Source organism: Elgaria multicarinata, chromosome 9, assembly GCF_023053635.1.
Source record: "Elgaria multicarinata webbii isolate HBS135686 ecotype San Diego chromosome 9, rElgMul1.1.pri, whole genome shotgun sequence".
In the NCBI taxonomy this organism is placed as follows: Eukaryota; Metazoa; Chordata; class Lepidosauria; order Squamata; family Anguidae; genus Elgaria; species Elgaria multicarinata.
The window spans coordinates 69,411,675-69,428,811 of record NC_086179.1 but is presented as its reverse complement, the minus strand read 5'-3'; the positions used below and the strand labels follow the sequence as shown (position 1 = coordinate 69,428,811).

Sequence of the window (17,137 nt, the reverse complement as noted above, 5' to 3'; positions counted from 1 at the left end):
TGAAAATACTTCATGCAGGTTAATACTGAAGAAAACACTTCATGACTGAAGATAATACGCGAGTCCAGGAAAGCCTCTGACACTGTAAATTTGTTCATCTTCAAGGTGCACAAGACATTCTGTTTAACAAATTTATTCCAGCATGAACAAAATGTTAACCTAAAATTTGAGGTTTATATACACATGAGAGTGGGGTGGGGAGAGATGCAAACTGTAATCTCAGAGGGAATTGAAATTGACAAATAAGTAATGATCACCTGAACAACTGCCATTCACAAAACGTAGCTAGTTAATAGCAGAACACATAGTTGCGCGGGCGAGCCAAAAAGAGAGATCAAGGTGAAATTGCTGGCGCACAATTCTTCAAGAAATCCCCCCCCCATTTCTGGTGGTTTGCAGAAAGACTGTTGTTGTTCTCAGGCTACATAGCGATGGTGTCTATGTCCTGACGCAAGAACGCTTTGTGAATCGCAACTGCTGAGGCTCCGGAACGACTTTTAGGCCACAGCTAGACCTAAAGTTTACCCTGGGATCATCCAGGGTTCGCCCCTGCCTGAGCACTGGATCCCCTGTGTGTCACCTAGATGATCAGGTTTGACCCCTGGATAAACCTTAGGTCTAGCTATGGCCTTAGTCAGCGCACCAGATCGCCAACGCCACTAGAACTGAATGAAGGCGATTAGCAAGAAAACCGCCGCGGCGCGGAGCTCCTTCTCGGTTCAGCAGCAGCAGGGCCGGAGGGAGGCCGGGCGCTGGCTGGCTGGCTGGCTGGCGTAGGCGCACTATTAGCATTCCGCTCCACGTGTTGCTTGTTGTGGGCGCTACAGGTTTCCCACCTGTGAGCCGCGCTGCCGCTCCTCTTGGCGAGGCGGAGCCGCCGCCGCCGCTGCCGCCACCCTCTTGTTGGCGACGGCAAGAGTGACAGGCCAGCCCAGGCTGTGATAGGAGCCGATCGAGGCAGTCCCCAAGCTCGACCCCTTTCCCCAAACTCCGCCCCCCTCTTTCGGCAGCCGCCGCCGCCGGCTCGCTGGCTCGTAGGAAATCGTCGGGCGGGGAAGCTCGACGTGTCCGGAAAGGTGCGCGCTGCTTCGAGCCCAGGCGCCTCCGTTTCCCCCTCGCCTGCCTGCAAACGGCCGCGAAGGGCGCGCGGCGATCGGGCACCATGCTCGACCCGTCCTCCAGCGAGGAAGAGTCCGAGGAGGTGTTGGAGGAAGAGCGACGGGATGTGCTGGTGGTGGTGGCGGCTGTTGGGGGCGCCGGCGCCGCCAACAGCTCGCAGCGATGCCTCCCGGCGGCCGCTCACCGAGAGCCGGGGCGCCCGGTGGGCGGCGGCGGCGGGGTGGCTGCTAGACCGGCCAGCCCCAGCCCTTCGGTGCGCAGCGAAGGCAAAGAGGAGCAGGAGCGGCTGCAGAGGGAGGAGAACGAGAAGCGGCTCCGGCTGCAGCTTTACGCCTTCATCGTGAGGTGCATCGCGTACCCGTTCAACGCCAAGCAGCCGACGGATATGGCCCGGCGGCAGCAGAAGGTGAGTCGCGGCGCGGGCGACCGGCGGCGCTTCCTCGGGCCACAAGGCGCGGGCTCCCCCCGCCCCAGTGCGCCTTCGCCTCCGCGCTTTGTTTTGCCGAGGGGATCGCTCCGGCTGGCCGGCTGGCATTGCTCTCCCGGCCCGATTGCCCTCCCACTTTCCCTCCCGGGGGCAGTGAATGGCAGGCAAGTGGAAGCCCGAGCCTCGCTTGGCATCGCCGTGGGGGTGGTCGTAGCGGTGGGGCGGCGGCTCGACTACCTTGCGGGCCCCGCTGCGAAGGAGCGACTCCCCCCGGAACTTCTGCGGCGGCTGGAGCCGGGCGGCGGGTTCAGAGGCCCGCGCCCCCACCCCCTTCGTTCCTCCGCCGGGTCTCTCGGCAGCCCGCTTTCCGCCCTGCAGCCCTCTGTCTTGGGTCAGTGGGTCACAGGCGCGAGGCGGAGGGGCCGAAAGTAAACTCTTCGCTTCCCCGGGGGTGGAAAATGCCCGCGCCTGTCCTCGCTGCCGAGTCAACTCGGCTGCCCGTTGCGACTCTTTCCTTTTATTTTCACTGCAACAGGTTGAAGCTGCTCGCTCGTAGTTAACACGAACCCGGATACCAAACGCGGCTCTTGAGGCTTCACGGGTGTGAACTGGCTCACTTCCGTAATAGAGGGGCCCATTCCAATGGATCCTTAACAACTCTGTCTCCCCACAAGTAAGTCCTGCTGAGGTCAGTGGGGCTTACTCCCAGCTGTGTGGGGACAGAGTTGCAGCCGAAGAGCGTTCCTTGAGAGTGGGGAGAAACACGCCACCCTACTGCTTGGTGTGGGGACAGTAAAGCCAGGAAGAACTGCTTTGTGCAGTTTGCGGTTCTGTATGTGGCTACTCAGAAGTAAGCCTAATTACATTTTCTCTGGGGAGGAATAAGATCATACAAGAGCTTATATGGGGGGTGGGGAGTTGGTGCAGCCTGAACTCATTAGGGCTTCCTTACTCTCAAGGAAGTGATACATAAGAGCACAGCCTAAAGGTTATGTAATTAGCTTTCGGTTGACTTTACAGCTTCCAAAAGTTACAGCAACTCAAATCACTTGGGGATGTATCCAGTGTTAGTCCTACTTAGAGTAGTCCCATTGAAATGAATGGGACTTGTTAGGGCAAAAGTTATACTGACTAAGGAATGCTGGGAGTTGTAGGACCTTTTTTCTGTCTAAACATGCATACGGTTGTGCCCTTAGACTAACATTGGACACAACCCTTAATGTTTTGTTACACGGTAATATACCAATATTCTCAATTCCTGAGAACTGCATTGATTCCCCCACCCTACCTACTTAAATAAGTCCCTGTACACTGAAGGTGATAGATGGCTTCCTTTGGAAGGCAGGTGGCTGAAAGCAGGTCTGCTGAGAGGAAATAATAGAGCAGAAATTGCTTCAAACCGCAGACATCCATTTTGTTTGGGTTCCCTGTGAAACTATGTCTTAAGAGACAGTCGGCCAATGAAATGAAGCTATTGACATTCTAATAAAATGGACCAAAATTGTATCTGACTGTTGTATCATTATTTGGGGACAGGTTCCGAACAGCCTCAAGAGGCTTCTTTTAGTAGCAATAGGTGATGATGAATTATCTTAGATTTTATTACATACCTGAGCAAGGAGTGGGGCAGTCTTTAAAACTTTTGAATGTTGCATAGATACAGGGCTTCAATTCTCTAATGTAGGTTCTTCTTTTCCCCCTCTCCGTTTCCTCAGATTAAATGGAATTCCACTTGCCTTTTAGGGGCAGATCTGGGTCTAACACAAGGCTCTAGAAGAGTGTTTTGGAACATGGAGAATGCTCACAGATCTTTCCAGAAAACATGTTTTATTTGGTCATAAAGTTTTTGACAGGCAAGATACTAGGGAGAAGGACTGTAGCTCAGTGGAAGAGAACCTGTTTTGCATGCAGAAGGTCCCAGGTTCAATCCACAACATCTCCAGGTAGGGCTAGGAAAGACTCCTGCCTGAAACCCCAGAGAGCCGCTGCCAGTCCATGCTGGTGACATTAAGCTTGATGGAGCAGTGGTTGGATCCAGTAGAAGGCAATTTCCCATGCTAGATTTTGGGCAGCTTCTGATTGTTGTGTCATGAGATGTTCACAAACATTTTCAATTCTGGCATAGCATTTTCCATGCAAATTCTTCCACATTCTAAAAACATACCCATTGAGGGGGGGGGGAATCCTCTGGAAGAAGAAATCCTTAAACAGATTTTTGGCTGTAACACCTGCTAGATTGTTGTTCAAGGGTGTGCTCCCTGGGTTCTATGAACAAGACTATTCACTGTGCTATTTTGGAAGGGTTTTGAAGGCAAAACTGCTTCGGTAACATAACAGGGACCACTCTTTTTTCTGCTTTGAACCAAGTCTATTAAAAGATACCCTCAAAGTAACTATTTTAATAAATAGTCCTTTTCCTCTCTTCTGCCTGGCCCATACTGTGCTATAAAATTCCTCTCAACTTCACCTTTATTTTATGCTAGGCTTATACTGACAAATAATGTGTTTACTGAAGGAGGGAATGCAAATGATAAGAGAAACTGTGAGGTCAACAGAGAACATTGTTTGATGAAGCAATTAAAATTTTGCAATTGAATTAGCCTCTGGAGATCAGACTAAATGATGGGTGTTGGGTGAAAAACATTTGACATCTTACCTCAAATGCTAAATAGTACCTGTAATCATTATTCAGAAGTGACGGGTCCTGTATACTGTAATGAATGGACCTGAGTTTAATTTGCTTTGGGCATTTATATTTGGCATGAACACATTAATTTCTATCTTGCAGTGGAATCGTGTCTACAACAGAAGCTCATAGTTGTGGTCATTAATCTTGCTTAACTGCTAGTATTGAGATGTGTTTTTATGTTCTTTGAAACCTTGTTTTCTAGTAGCAATTGGAATGTTTTACTTATTCCAATTGCAGTTTCATTTAAGTGGCTCTTTAAAAACCCTGTAGACTCACTGGAATCTAACTGTTCGACAATAACTATCAGAACAATCCTATACATGTCTAATCAGAAGTAAGCCTCATTGCATTCAATGGGGCTCACTCCGAGGTATGTAGCTATAGGATTGCAGCCTTAAGTGCCTTGATTTTGTGCAGGCAAATCATGATAAACGAATCAAACAGTGAGATTTCTTGCTACTGTGTTGCACCACAGAAAAATGGCAAACTTCTCAAATCTGTGTTGTAAGAGCAAAGCTTAATTGTAAGAGCAAAGCAGTGCTTTAGATTAGTGCCATAGTTGCTGTGTGGTTTTATATACCCCAGTATAAATTGCAGGTCTGCTGAACTTTATTTGACTCTCATTCCTCAAAAGTTCCTTAGTTTTTAATCATGTATCAGTGATTCCCCCCCCCCCCCTTGTCTACGAAATATCCCTGGCTATGTTTGTGCACCTAGAATCCAACGTTTCTAGGAGCTGGTTCACAAAGGATTTCCAGTCCTACAAATTCTAACAGAATGTTTAAATAAATGTATTTATGAGAACACTGGATGGGTAATGGCTCTCTTGGAAAGGTGCATTTGGTTCCTTTGCAAGGCATTTTGCAAAGATATTCAGCTCTCCTTGTAATAGATAATTCATGGTCATTGTGCTTCATGGACAACCCACCTGTTATTTGTCTTGCTCTTTTGTCCATTTATGTAGTCCCCTCTCTGTTGTTGTTGTTTTATGTGCTCCCCTTCTTTAACAAGCTTTTCACTTGGACAGCTGCACACCAAGGATTGGGGGAGATCTGGAGGGGACCAGTTAGTTCAGCTGCAGTGCTGGAGGGCTCCCATGCACAGGTCTACTTGACTCAGTTCCAGTTTCTTCCAAACCCCTGGGAATGGGTTCCCTGGGAAGGGAAATGCCCCCAAGACCAATATACTTAATATATACCTAATATATTCCCCTGGTTATTCCCAATTAACTCTAAATATCTTACATTTAACACATTTTTATTTATAAAAACACAAACAACAAATTTGTTGTTGCACTTTTACAGATTTGAAGTTGCAAAATTGAATATAAATAGTTCGAAACACATCCAACCCTATAGCTTTCCAGAAAAATTACAAATGCTGGCTATTATTAAAATTAAAGTATAGGTCCGTAATATCAGGGCTCTTCCATGAGGCAGCGTGAACCTCCTGCCTCAAGCCACAGAAAGGAAGGAGCAGAGAATTCCATGCTCCCCCACTGCCAGGAAGACCTGCTGCTGCTGCGCTCCCTGCCTTTGCTGCTGCTGCCACTCTGCTACCGTATCTCCCACTCACCTCCCTCTCCACCCTCCCTATTGCCACCACTGCAGATCTTCTCAGAGTGCGCTGGCAAGTGGTGGAGCTCTCTGAAGAGCTATGTCGGCTGGAAAAGTAGCTGAGAGGTGGCCACACCCAAGTGCCTGGCTCTGAGTGGTCCTTCCTTAGGGTCAGGCATTGTGGGGGGATGGGGTATCCAAGGAGATCACCTATACTGGAATCAACCCTTCCAGAATGCCTGACTCCAAGGAAGGATCCCTCAGAGCCAGACATTTGGGCCTGGCTGCCTTTCTGAAGCGCCTCTCCGGCTCTTCGGAGAACTTGCCTGATTAGTAGAGTGGGCAGTGGTGGCAGCAATGTGGTAGGGAGGTAAGGGGGTAGAGTGAGCCGGGGGAGGCAGATAGACCGAGTGCACAGGGAGATGGAGGAGGCAGGCAGACAGACTGGATGGGGGGAGACAGTTTGGGCTGGAGGGAGGCAAACCTGGTGGGCTGGGGAAACAGGCATGCACGGAAGGGAGTCAGATGCCGGGATGGGGGGAGGAAGGGGGTCACAGCAAGGTGGCCAGCAGTGGCACATGTGCTTTTTTGCCTCAGGCAGTGGGAGAGTTTGCTCCAGTACTGCATGGCATATCTGTTTTGCATTCTTTCAATGACCCAACGTTATGTTTTTCATTCCTCCTGTGCACTAGACTATATGTGAGTCTTGCTTGTTGATTCCTCTTTATGTTGGGCCATACATAATGGTACTACCAATAGTAAAATATCAGATTTTTTTTTGAAAGTACCATGTCTGCCAAAATTCCAATAATACCTACTGTTTGACAATAGTGTGGTGTTCTGTCTGCACTGTAGGAAGCTTCCTTATGGTTGTGCTTCAGTTTTTATTGCTAGAACAAGGCCAGATCTAGACAAATAACTCCTTGTATTAAAATAGCTCCTCTTATGCTAAAACTATATATCTCGGTCTCTTCGCCTTTTCCTAGACATGATAGTTTTCTATGGTCAGGGACTTTGGTTGGGAAAAGTATTAAAAATGCTATCTCTCCGCCTCCTTCCCCAACCTCAGCTTGGAGTGAGACAGAAACAGTTTTTGCCATGTGGAGAATTTAGGCCTAACCTTGTGGGACCTCTTGGATTGCAAACTACATGGCAAGTGAGTCTTCTGCACCGGAATGACTGTTGAGTGCCAGACCTGTGCAAGGGATATCTGGCATGCTTGTCCATGTCCCTCTTCAAGCTCATCTGGGGGCAAATAAGTGGATAACCTGCACAGACTGACAGCAACTACAATCAAGACCAGCCTTTCCCATTGTGTTGCCCTCCAGGTGTGTTGGACTACAATTTCCATTATTCCCATTAATTCTGGGAGTGGTAAACCAACACAACTGGAGGATGCCAGGTTGGAGAGGACTGGTCCAGATGCTCAGCCCTCAAAAGCCAAGAAAATCATCCCATAGAGATGCATTGTCTGAACTCTGTTCCTATGTATTTTGGTTAGAGATTACTGTCATGATCAAAGAATGTCACTTTGAGAGTATGACAAATAGACTTACAGGTCAAAGTAATAATGCTCCAGAGGCCAACATTCTGACAACTCTACTTTTTAAAGCTGATAACCCTGGACTTTTCAAGGGATGCCCTGCTCCAGTCCAGTGCACCCCCATCCCGTCTTATGTTACTACTAAGAGTTAAGAACTGGCTACTTCTGTACATTCATGTACACTTGCTCAGTGACAGCTCGCCATGGCTTAATTTCTCAGTGAGATTGTCACGTCATGCCATGTGCCCACAGGTGCTCAGCTTGCCGTGGCTTGTGTCATGCAAACCCAGGTGGCAGGGGTTGTTTGAGAAACCCTCAAATAACCAGTGACTTTTTTTTTAGAGTTCTCTAAGCATCAAACAACCCCAGCCGTCTGGGTTCACATGACAAGTCATGGCAAGCTGAAAGCCCACAGGCGCTATGAAGAAATGGTGTTCACCATGCGACAGCCCCTGTGGATAAATTAAACCATGGTGGACTGCAGTGTCATGCGAATAAGGTCCCTGAGTAGCGTTTGCTGGGTCCAATATTTTTCAAGTTGTGCTGCTATTTTTACACCATGGAAGATGACTGTCCCCCTGGGAACTTTTCCAGTGATTGTCTCCAGTTGTTTGGCACAGACTGTTAACAAATATGATGATCATCTTTTCATATTCGCAAGTATCTTTGGCTGTATTGGAACCAAGGATCTACATATGAAGTGTACCAATTCTATGGGCTATTCACATATTCATCAAGTGCAAAAGCAAGGAAAACCCCATGGGGGAGTAAAAAGAAGCCAAAGGCAAAGGTAGAACCAGGCAATCTTCAAAACGAAATATTTACAAAAGTTTATTTACAGTGCCAAGGTGCCGCTTACGCGTTTCGAACGCAAACTGCGCTCTTCCTCAGGGCTGTTATCTAAAATATAAATAAAAAAGTCCTTTGAATCGTAATATTTACAAATAGAGGCGTTTTACAAGTTTATGTACCTAAAAATACTTCAAAAAAGTTATGTATATCCAGACATACAAATTGTAATCAAAAGGTGTAATACATCTTCATTCAGTTAATTAAAGTATATATACAAAAACATATACCAACCAGGAGTAAATATCTACGTTACAAATGCAAACATCAGAGTTTACTTACAGAGTTCGTTAAGTTCTGCAGACAAACGCCTCTATTTGTAAATATTACTATTCAAAGGACTTTTTTATTTATATTTTAGATAACAGCCCTGAGGAAGAGCGCAGTTTGCGTTCGAAACGCATAAGCGGCACCTTGGCACTGTAAATAAACTTTTGTAAACATTTCGTTTTGAAGATTGCCTGGTCCTCACATATTCATCAAGCCAGAAATCTGTATATGTCTTGAATACAATCCATATATTTTTCACTGGTGGAAGAGCCACCTCTTTTGGTCTGGGGGCTTGATTCCCCCCTCCCCTCCTGACCAAGCCCAGCAGGATGAATGATGTCAAGGGGAAGGAGGCCTCTCCTCCTGGGACGTCAGTGCCACCTCGCTCACTCTCCCCCCTCCTCTTTGTGCAGAGAGAAGAATGGCTGAATTGAGTGCCTCCTTCTTGCCCTGTTTGTATCCCAATTGGGTGTGAGCAGGAAGGGAAGGAACATGCCATCGTGCACATATACATAGTCTATATTGACCATGGATCAGCTCTCCTAAGGCTTAGTTACTGGCAGTAAGAGCTTTAAGCTGAAAAGTAGGAGCACTTGTTCTCTCTCCCCTTTTGCCTTTTGGCCCCACCCACCACTGGAATACAGACCCCAAGAGCTTCTGACCAATCAAGATAACTTAGTGGATAAAGTGGCAGTTACAGAAACTCCGGGGGGAAATGACCATGTCATATGTGAGTTCTTGATTTTAAAGGAAGCAAAACTGCGTGTAGCCTTACGTGTACTGTGGATTTTAGGAAAGTCAATTTTAATAAACAAACTCAGAACAATGCTAAGTTTGTTTATTTCTCATGGAAAGTGCCTCTAATGAGAAAAGGAGTCCAAGATAGCTGGGAGTTTCATAAAAAATGAACTTTTAAAGGCACATTTACAAACAATTCCAACATGGAAAAAAGATAGAAAACAACAGAAGAAACCAATTTGGCTTCACAAAAAGATTAGAGATGACCTGAAAACAAAAAAAAATGACATATATAGGAAGTGGAAGGAAGGCCAGGCTACAAAAGAAGGGTACAGACCGCTAGCACAGGAAGGGTAAAGCTGAGAATGAGCTGAGGTTAGCAAAGGATGCTAAAAGCAACAAAAAAGCTTTCTTCAGGTATATGCATAGTAAAAGACAGAGGAAAGAAATGGTGGTTCAACTGCTCAATGAGGATGGCAAAACGATAACAGATGACGAAAAGGCAGCAGTGCTCAATTCCTACTTTGGCTCAGTCTTCTCCAGGAAGAGGGTCTACAACCTCTTGGCAAATATGAAGTACAAGTTGAAGGGGCAGGATTGCAGCTAGAGATCGATAGTCAAATGGTCAAGGAACACCTAATTACTTTGAACGAGTTCAAATCTGCAGGGCCTGATGAACTGCATCTTAGAGTAATAAAGGCACTGGCTGAAGAACTCTCAGAACCATTGTCTATTATCTTTGCAAAATCATGAATGACAGGTGAATTGCTGGACAACTGGAGGAGGACTAATGTTGTCCCTATCTTCAAACAGAGCAGAGGAGGAACCTGAAAACTATAGACCAGTCAGTCTGTCGTCAATCCCTGGGAAATTTTTTGGAGCAGATTATAAAGAAGTTAATCTGTAAGCACCTTGAAAACAGTTATTTAGCACCTTGATTATTAGAAGCCAACATGGATTTGTCAAGAACAAATCTTGGCAGACTCATTTTTTGACCAGGTAACCTCCCTTGTAATCTGTGGAAATCCTGTGGATGTAATATATCTTGACTTCAGCAAAGCTTTTGACAAAGTACCCCATGACATTCTGATCAGCAAACTAGCTAAAAGAGAGCTAGATGAAACAACTATTAGGTGGATCCACAGTTGGCTACAGAACCAAACTCAAAAAGTGATTATCTATCATACCTTCTCAAATTGTGGGGAGGTAACGAGTGGGATACTGCAGGGCTCAGTCCTGGGCCCAATGCTCTTCAGCATTTTTATTAATGACTTGGATGAGGAGGTGCAGAGAATACTTATCAGATTTGCAGATGACACAAAATTGGGTGGGAGAGCTGATACCCTGGAAGACAGAAACAAACTTCAAAGGGATCTTGATAGGCTGGAGCACTAGGCTGAGAACAACACAATGAAATTTAATAGGGATAAATGCCAAGTTCTACACCTAGGAAAAAGAACTCAAATGCACAATTACAGGATGAAGAATACTTAGCTCAGCAATACTACAAGTGAGAAGGATATTAGAGTTGTTGTAGATCACAAGCTGAATATGAGCCAACAGTGTGATGTGGCTGCAAAAAAAGCAAATGCTATTTTGGGCTGTATTAATAGAAATATAGCTTCCAAATCACATGAGGTATTGGTTCCCTCTATTAGGCATCTTGAGTATTGTGTGCAGTTCATTTCTTTCTTTATTTATTAAATGTATATACTGCCCCATAGCCGAAGCTCTCTGGGCGGTTTACAAAAGTTAAGCATCTTCTAAGCATCACGCTTCAAGAAGGATGCAGACAAGCTGGAGGGTGTTCAGAAGAGGGCAACGAGGATGATCAGGGGTCTGGAAACAGAGCCCTGTGAGGAGAAACTGAGAAGAGACATGATAGCACTCTTCAAATACTTGAAAGTCTGTCACACAGAAGAGGGCCAGGATCTCTTCTTAGTCATCCCAGAGTGCGGGATACAGAATAATGGGCTCAAGTTACAAAAAGTCAAATTCTGTCTGGACATCAGGGAAAAATCCTGTCTGCTAGAGCAATAAGACTATGGAACCAATTACCTAGGGAGGTTGTGGACTCTCCCACACTAGAGGCCTTCAAGATGCAGTGGGACAGCCATCTGTCCCTAAGGAGGTTCGCTTGGCACCTACATTATATGCTTTTAGACGCCAGGTGAAGACCTTTTTATTCTCCCACCATTTTAACAGTCTATAAATAAATTTTAACTTGGTGTTTTAAATTTGTAATTTTGCATTGCTGCTGTTTTTATCTGGTTGAGCTTTTATATTGTATTTTATATTATGGTTTTATACTGTTGTTTTATACTTTGAATGGTTTCAATTTTTGTGAACCACCCAGAGAGCTCCGGCTATTGGGCGGTATGGAAATGTAATAAATAAATAAATAAATCTGTTAGGAATGCATGAAGATGGATTCCTGCATTGAGCAGGAATGCAGATAAAGTCAATGGCTTTATAGGACTTTTCCAACTCTTCTATTCTATGATCCTCCGAAATTAAATTCAGCTCGCAGGTTGAAAGAAGCTCCCCACTCTGGTATATGCAGTGGCAAGGCCAGCAGGCACAGTCCCATTCTCCCTTTCCATACCATTATTAATCTAATGCCGAAAAAGAGCTAGAGCCAGGCTTCCTGAACCTCTAGGATCTTTGGGCACTCTTAAAAATGGCTGCCATGGGTGGGTTACTCATTTATAAAATGGCTGCCATGATAGGTATGGCCCATTTCCCAGAAGACAAAACTGGTGAGTCTTGTCCAAGAACGTTGGGTCTGAGGTCACCAAGATCAAAAACACGTTTGAATCCAAATAAAGATGGCGCTGAAGGGCGGCACTTTGGTTTTCAGTATGCCAGCTTCTCAAAAAGAGAATTTAAATAACAACAACAACCCTGACGAAAAAAAATAAAAATCAGGAGGGCAGGGAAATGGATGGGAACCATTTTGGAGACTGAAGGGCTGTGATATGTGGGCAAAGTGCTATTTATGGTCACCACCCAGCAACCTGGTGACTGCTCTTGTGAACCTTTATTTCTGACCTTTGGCTAATGCCTTTCTGATGCGTTAAAATGAACTGCCTTTTCTCTTGTGGAATATTCAGTAGTGAGTGAGATGGAAGCTATGTATTAAGCTAAAACCTCGGTCTGAAATAAAACACATCTTTGACGGAATGGTTTTTCTGATTGTTTTTTGAAAAGCTTAGCAAATCCCTTCCATGGGACCGCAGCACTTAATTTTATGAGCCAGGTTTTGCTAATGAATTCTAATTGTTTCTGGATGCGATGAGCATTTATTCAGTTCCTTCCCATCAGATGCAAAATTAGGGCAGCTCTTGTTACAACCATCAACAAACAGGCCTACTAATAAATGTGACATTAATTTTGAAATAGCAGTTGCCGCAGCTGATCAGGCCGGTTGTTCATTATAGTTGAATAATTTGCATTGTGACTGGCTTAACAACCCCTTTCTGATGATTTCCAGTTTTATTTAGGGGGGAAAATAGTCTGCAAAAACGCTGCAGATAAAGTTAATTTGAAAATTTATGTCTCGTAACAAAGTATTATATACCCTACTGTTGGGTACATTTGGACCTTTCAACCATCTCATCTCATCTTTTTGTTGAGCAACACTATCTTATGACTAATTGAAAGGGGTGAGGGGAATGGGTTTTCAGTGAATTAACAATCTAATCTACAAAAGAATTTAAGGTGGTGTATTTCCGCTATTCAACCTTCCGTCAGCAAATGAGTCACATGCAAGTTAATGTCCCCTGTGACTGAACAGGAGGTAGGGTGCCTTGAGTCTTGGTACCATCATTTTGTACATGGGAGAGCTTTCATCCCTCTCTCTTCTCATAGAGGTGATGAGCATTCCTGTGGTATCCAAGGAAGAATAGTACTGTGGGTGACATGTGATGGACCCCTTTTCTATGCAGAGCAAATCAGATAATAGAAGAACATGTGACTCATAGGCTGTGTTCATACTTCAGGCTAAACCATCATTTAGTGTAACATGCATGAACCTGAGTGAACCTAAGGCTTGTGTACACCCTAATCCTTTCTTCTCTCATGTGGCCAGGAAGAGGAATTCAGAAGCTTTTGCTTGCACTTTTGCCACAGTTTCTCAGGCTGTCTAGTGTGACTAACTGTGATGAACATTAACTGCATTTGCAACTGCATGAACCAACTTCAAACTGTGGTTCCTGAAGACTTGTTTCAACTAAACTTAAGATTAACCAGAGTTCCACATTCGGAGAACACAGCAAGCTGTGGTTAACTGGAAGCAGAAACTTCTAATTCCATCTCATCATTAATTGTTGTAAACCACCCAGAGAGCTTCAGCTGTGGGGCGGTATATAAATGTAATAAAATAAATAAATAAATAAATAAATAAATAAATAAATACGAAGGGAGGAAGAGAGGGGAGGGAGGTGCCCATGAATCTAGGCTCATTCACATCTTGCTAAACCATAGTTGAGTGTCCAAATGCAGCCATTGACCCTGTTCAGAGAACATGCTAAGCCATCGTGGTTCAGCATTTTGAGCTAAGCATTATGGCTTTTCATGTTGAGTGAACCATACCTAACCACTGTGGCTACATAGCCACAGTTTAAACATGCTCACTAACCATTTGCTGCCAAAGGATTAGCAGCCTAACCATGGCGTAGAATGTTGCCTGAACACTGAGTTGCTGAGTTCTTCAGCATTCTGCGAATTTCCTTTTAACCATGTAGATATAAAGGGCCTTCTCTCCCATCTCAGAGTGTTCGTTTCTGCCAAAGGTGGAGGCCTAGTTTTCACTAGGAGCTGAGGAGGTATCTGAGCAATAGGTCTTTAGACTGCTTGATAGATTATCTTTCTACATTTTTTAAAAAAACCTGCACATATAAAATGAGCATGTTGGGGAAATAGTTATTTTTATTTATTTATTTATTTATTTAGAGTATTTTTATCCCGCACCTCAGCCAAAAGGCTCTCGGAGAGGCTTAGAATGTATCAATAAAGAAGACAGTCCCTTCCTGAAGGCTTACATTCTTTAAAAAAAAAAAAAAAAGACATGACACACAAGGAAAAATGGATGGGGAGGGAAGAAGGAGAAAATAAAAAGAAATTAAGGAGACTGTTTAGGCTGGTGGGAAGGCCCTGCTCCGTCCTCTCATCTCCCAATGGAGGGGCAAACCAACAGCTCCTTCTTCCCCACAAGGTGAAGATGTTAGCCCTTTGGGGGGGTGTCCAACTGAAGCAGGCTCTGATGGTCCCTGCCTGCTCCAGTCTCCCTCGCATCTTCTTCCCCACAGGCTAGATGCTCCTCTTCCTGACATGCTAGTTGTCTCTGTGAAGTGATTAAAGAAATATTTATTTGTTTGTTTATTTCATACCTTGGATAGCTCATTTAGGGTTTTGACTGAAACCCGGACTGGATTGTGTTTAGAACATAATTTTGTTTGGAAAGCAACGTTGGATCAGTTGTTGGTCATCACTAACAGGAGGCATTGGTGAATGTGAAATGGAAAAGTTGGGCTACAGTGGAGCAGGTAAGGGGGATGGCAAGGTAGAGTAAATCAAGGCTGCGGACCTGTTCAAGGCCCAACAAGATGGTTTGAGGCAAGGTATAATAGCTGGGTTACTGTTGGGAAATCCAGGATGAGAACTGGTTTGTGTGTATGTATTTTACTAACGTATTTGAATTAAGGCTATGTTATTGATTTTTTTTCAAGCAAGAAAATGTAATCTAGGCTAGAAAATATAATTCCATGTACACCGTCAGTATATGCATGTTGATTAGGTACCGAAATGTCTTTATTACACACATCATGGTGATGACAGTTCATTTTATTCCTAGCTGTTTCTGAAAAGTTTTGATTTTTGTGGGGGGAAACATTTGGTCGATATTAAATCATGCCGTTGTTGATTTGTCGTTGGTGCAATGTCAGCACTCACTGCCAACTCTGATCACTTGATGAATATGTGTGTGGGGGGGGAACCATACAACCTGGGTATTAGTTATATTTGTTTCCTGTTTTCCCTGAGAAAATTGGAGTTCTTTTAAAGACACAGGTGCAACTTGAGATAAATACTGTGGGATAATAATGTGTTGTCAGATACTAACGGAGGACAACAACTGTTTACAGCTGCTGATGTAGGAAAAAGTCTGTGACTTTCATTGGAGATGCCGACGTCTTTAGCTTAATTCCGGATATGTTTCCATCTCGCCTTTCGACTGAAAATTGAAAGTATCAAATGTTTTGAGACATTCCTAATGCTCGGCAATGGAGATTTAGGAACTAGCAGAGCAGCCAAGCTTTTAAGACACTTGCGTTACATTGTGAGCTAATGTCTCTCTGAATTTGCTTACCAAGAAGCTTAACTTTGCGGCTCTGCTCCTTCACTGTTATGACACGATGTCCAGCAACCTTTTCTAAAAATAATTTAAAAATGTGTTTACTGAGTTATGCAATAGGTATCTGACAGCTGCAAACATAGCTTGGACTGCCAAGCCAACTTTTCTGTACTTGGCAGCATTTGTCACTACAAAATAATAATAAGAAGAAATGGACAGAGCCTGCAGAGGCAGAAACAAATTCGTCTTACGGAGAATTACATCAAATATTTTGGCTGGCAGTGAAAGGTATGGTGCCAGACTTCCTAAATGCCAATGGAGCACATTATTTTATTTTAAAAATCAGTTTTAAGAAAGTGGTTACACGTGCTTTCTGGAGAATACTGGTGTTGCCAGTAGCAGTGAGATTTAAATGTAGTGACAGGAGTTGCATCTCTAGCCTTTGTGAATAGCGAATGTTGCTGAAACGGCTACTGCACTCGGCCCTGTGGTTCTTGCAAAGTACACCTCTGCTTGCTTATATCACCTTGCCTTTTCTGTGCTGCGTTTATCTGATTACTAGGAAGTTCATAGGCTAATGGTTGTAAAGCAGGAGAAGGGCTGTTGTTCAGCTGTTGGAAGATATTTGAAGAATGTGGCATGTGGCCATGCAGGTTGGAGGACAGTTTTGGTGCGATTTCATAAGGGGGTGGGCGGGCGGTAGGATAACTTTTGGTGGAGGGGCCAGAATCACAGCAAGCTTCAGGATGCTTTTCAAAGACCTGCTGTTTTGAAGGTTATTCCCACCCCCCACTTACCTAGCAAGGTTATCAACATGGCACAGTCAGTTTTATTAAGCAAAGGGATCCGTATCATTTTGGTCCCCAGTTCACTTTGTAGTCGCTCAATGGGGAGATCAAGTGCTTCATCTCACGTACCCATTTCCCTAGAATTTTCCCCATACCATAAAGCTGTTGTTGTTGTTGTTGGCTAATTAAACACCCTGGGTGGTGGCGCTCCTAAGATCCTTTGCATACCAGGAAAAGGGTTTAAGGGGGAGAAATGTAAAAAATCATAAAAAATCAACGGATGACCCAATCCGATTCAAATTTGGTATGCTTAAAGCCCTCCTTAATATCTATTAATGTGCCAGTTTTGATGTCTTTATCTTTAAAACTACATAGATGTAAGCATTTGTTTAATTTGTACTTTAAACATATTAAATCATCCTCCTGCGCCCCCAGTGGCCACTCGGAGAACAACAAAAGATTCGCTCCTAAAGAGGTATAAGACGGTTCTTTAGGCTAAGAAGGACAATTAAAGCAGGATGCATGGGAGTGCTTCACAGTCAAAGCAGATTGTAAGCTGGAATACTTTGGAGTCCTTTGCATGCAATTCACAGTGATTGCACAGTATAACGCTGGTGTGATGAAGCTACAAGTGAAGTGTAGCTTCTCCTTTTTAATAATCAATGTCAAGTTGTCTGAAGTGTGTGGTGTAACTGCCACACCACCCTCCCTATATACCACTTCTGCATGGAGTGTCGGAAACCTGCAGGGACCTTTCCAAGATTGTAAATGGCTTTGAGTATTAGAGATTTTCTTCGTTTCTGGCA

The 17,137-nt window shown here is 44.4% G+C and overlaps 1 protein-coding gene across 1 annotated transcript in view; it reads left to right on the top strand.

Moving 5' to 3' along the window:
* The first annotated feature begins 1,012 nt into the window (after positions 1–1,012).
* Positions 1,013–17,137, top strand: part of CADPS2 (calcium dependent secretion activator 2) — a 348,762-nt gene continuing 332,637 nt past the window's right edge. Inside the window, exon 1 of the mRNA XM_063134072.1 lies at positions 1,013–1,525. Within this exon, the coding sequence (XP_062990142.1) occupies positions 1,163–1,525 (363 nt within the window). The 5' untranslated portion in view covers positions 1,013–1,162. The remainder of the gene's footprint in view (positions 1,526–17,137) is intronic.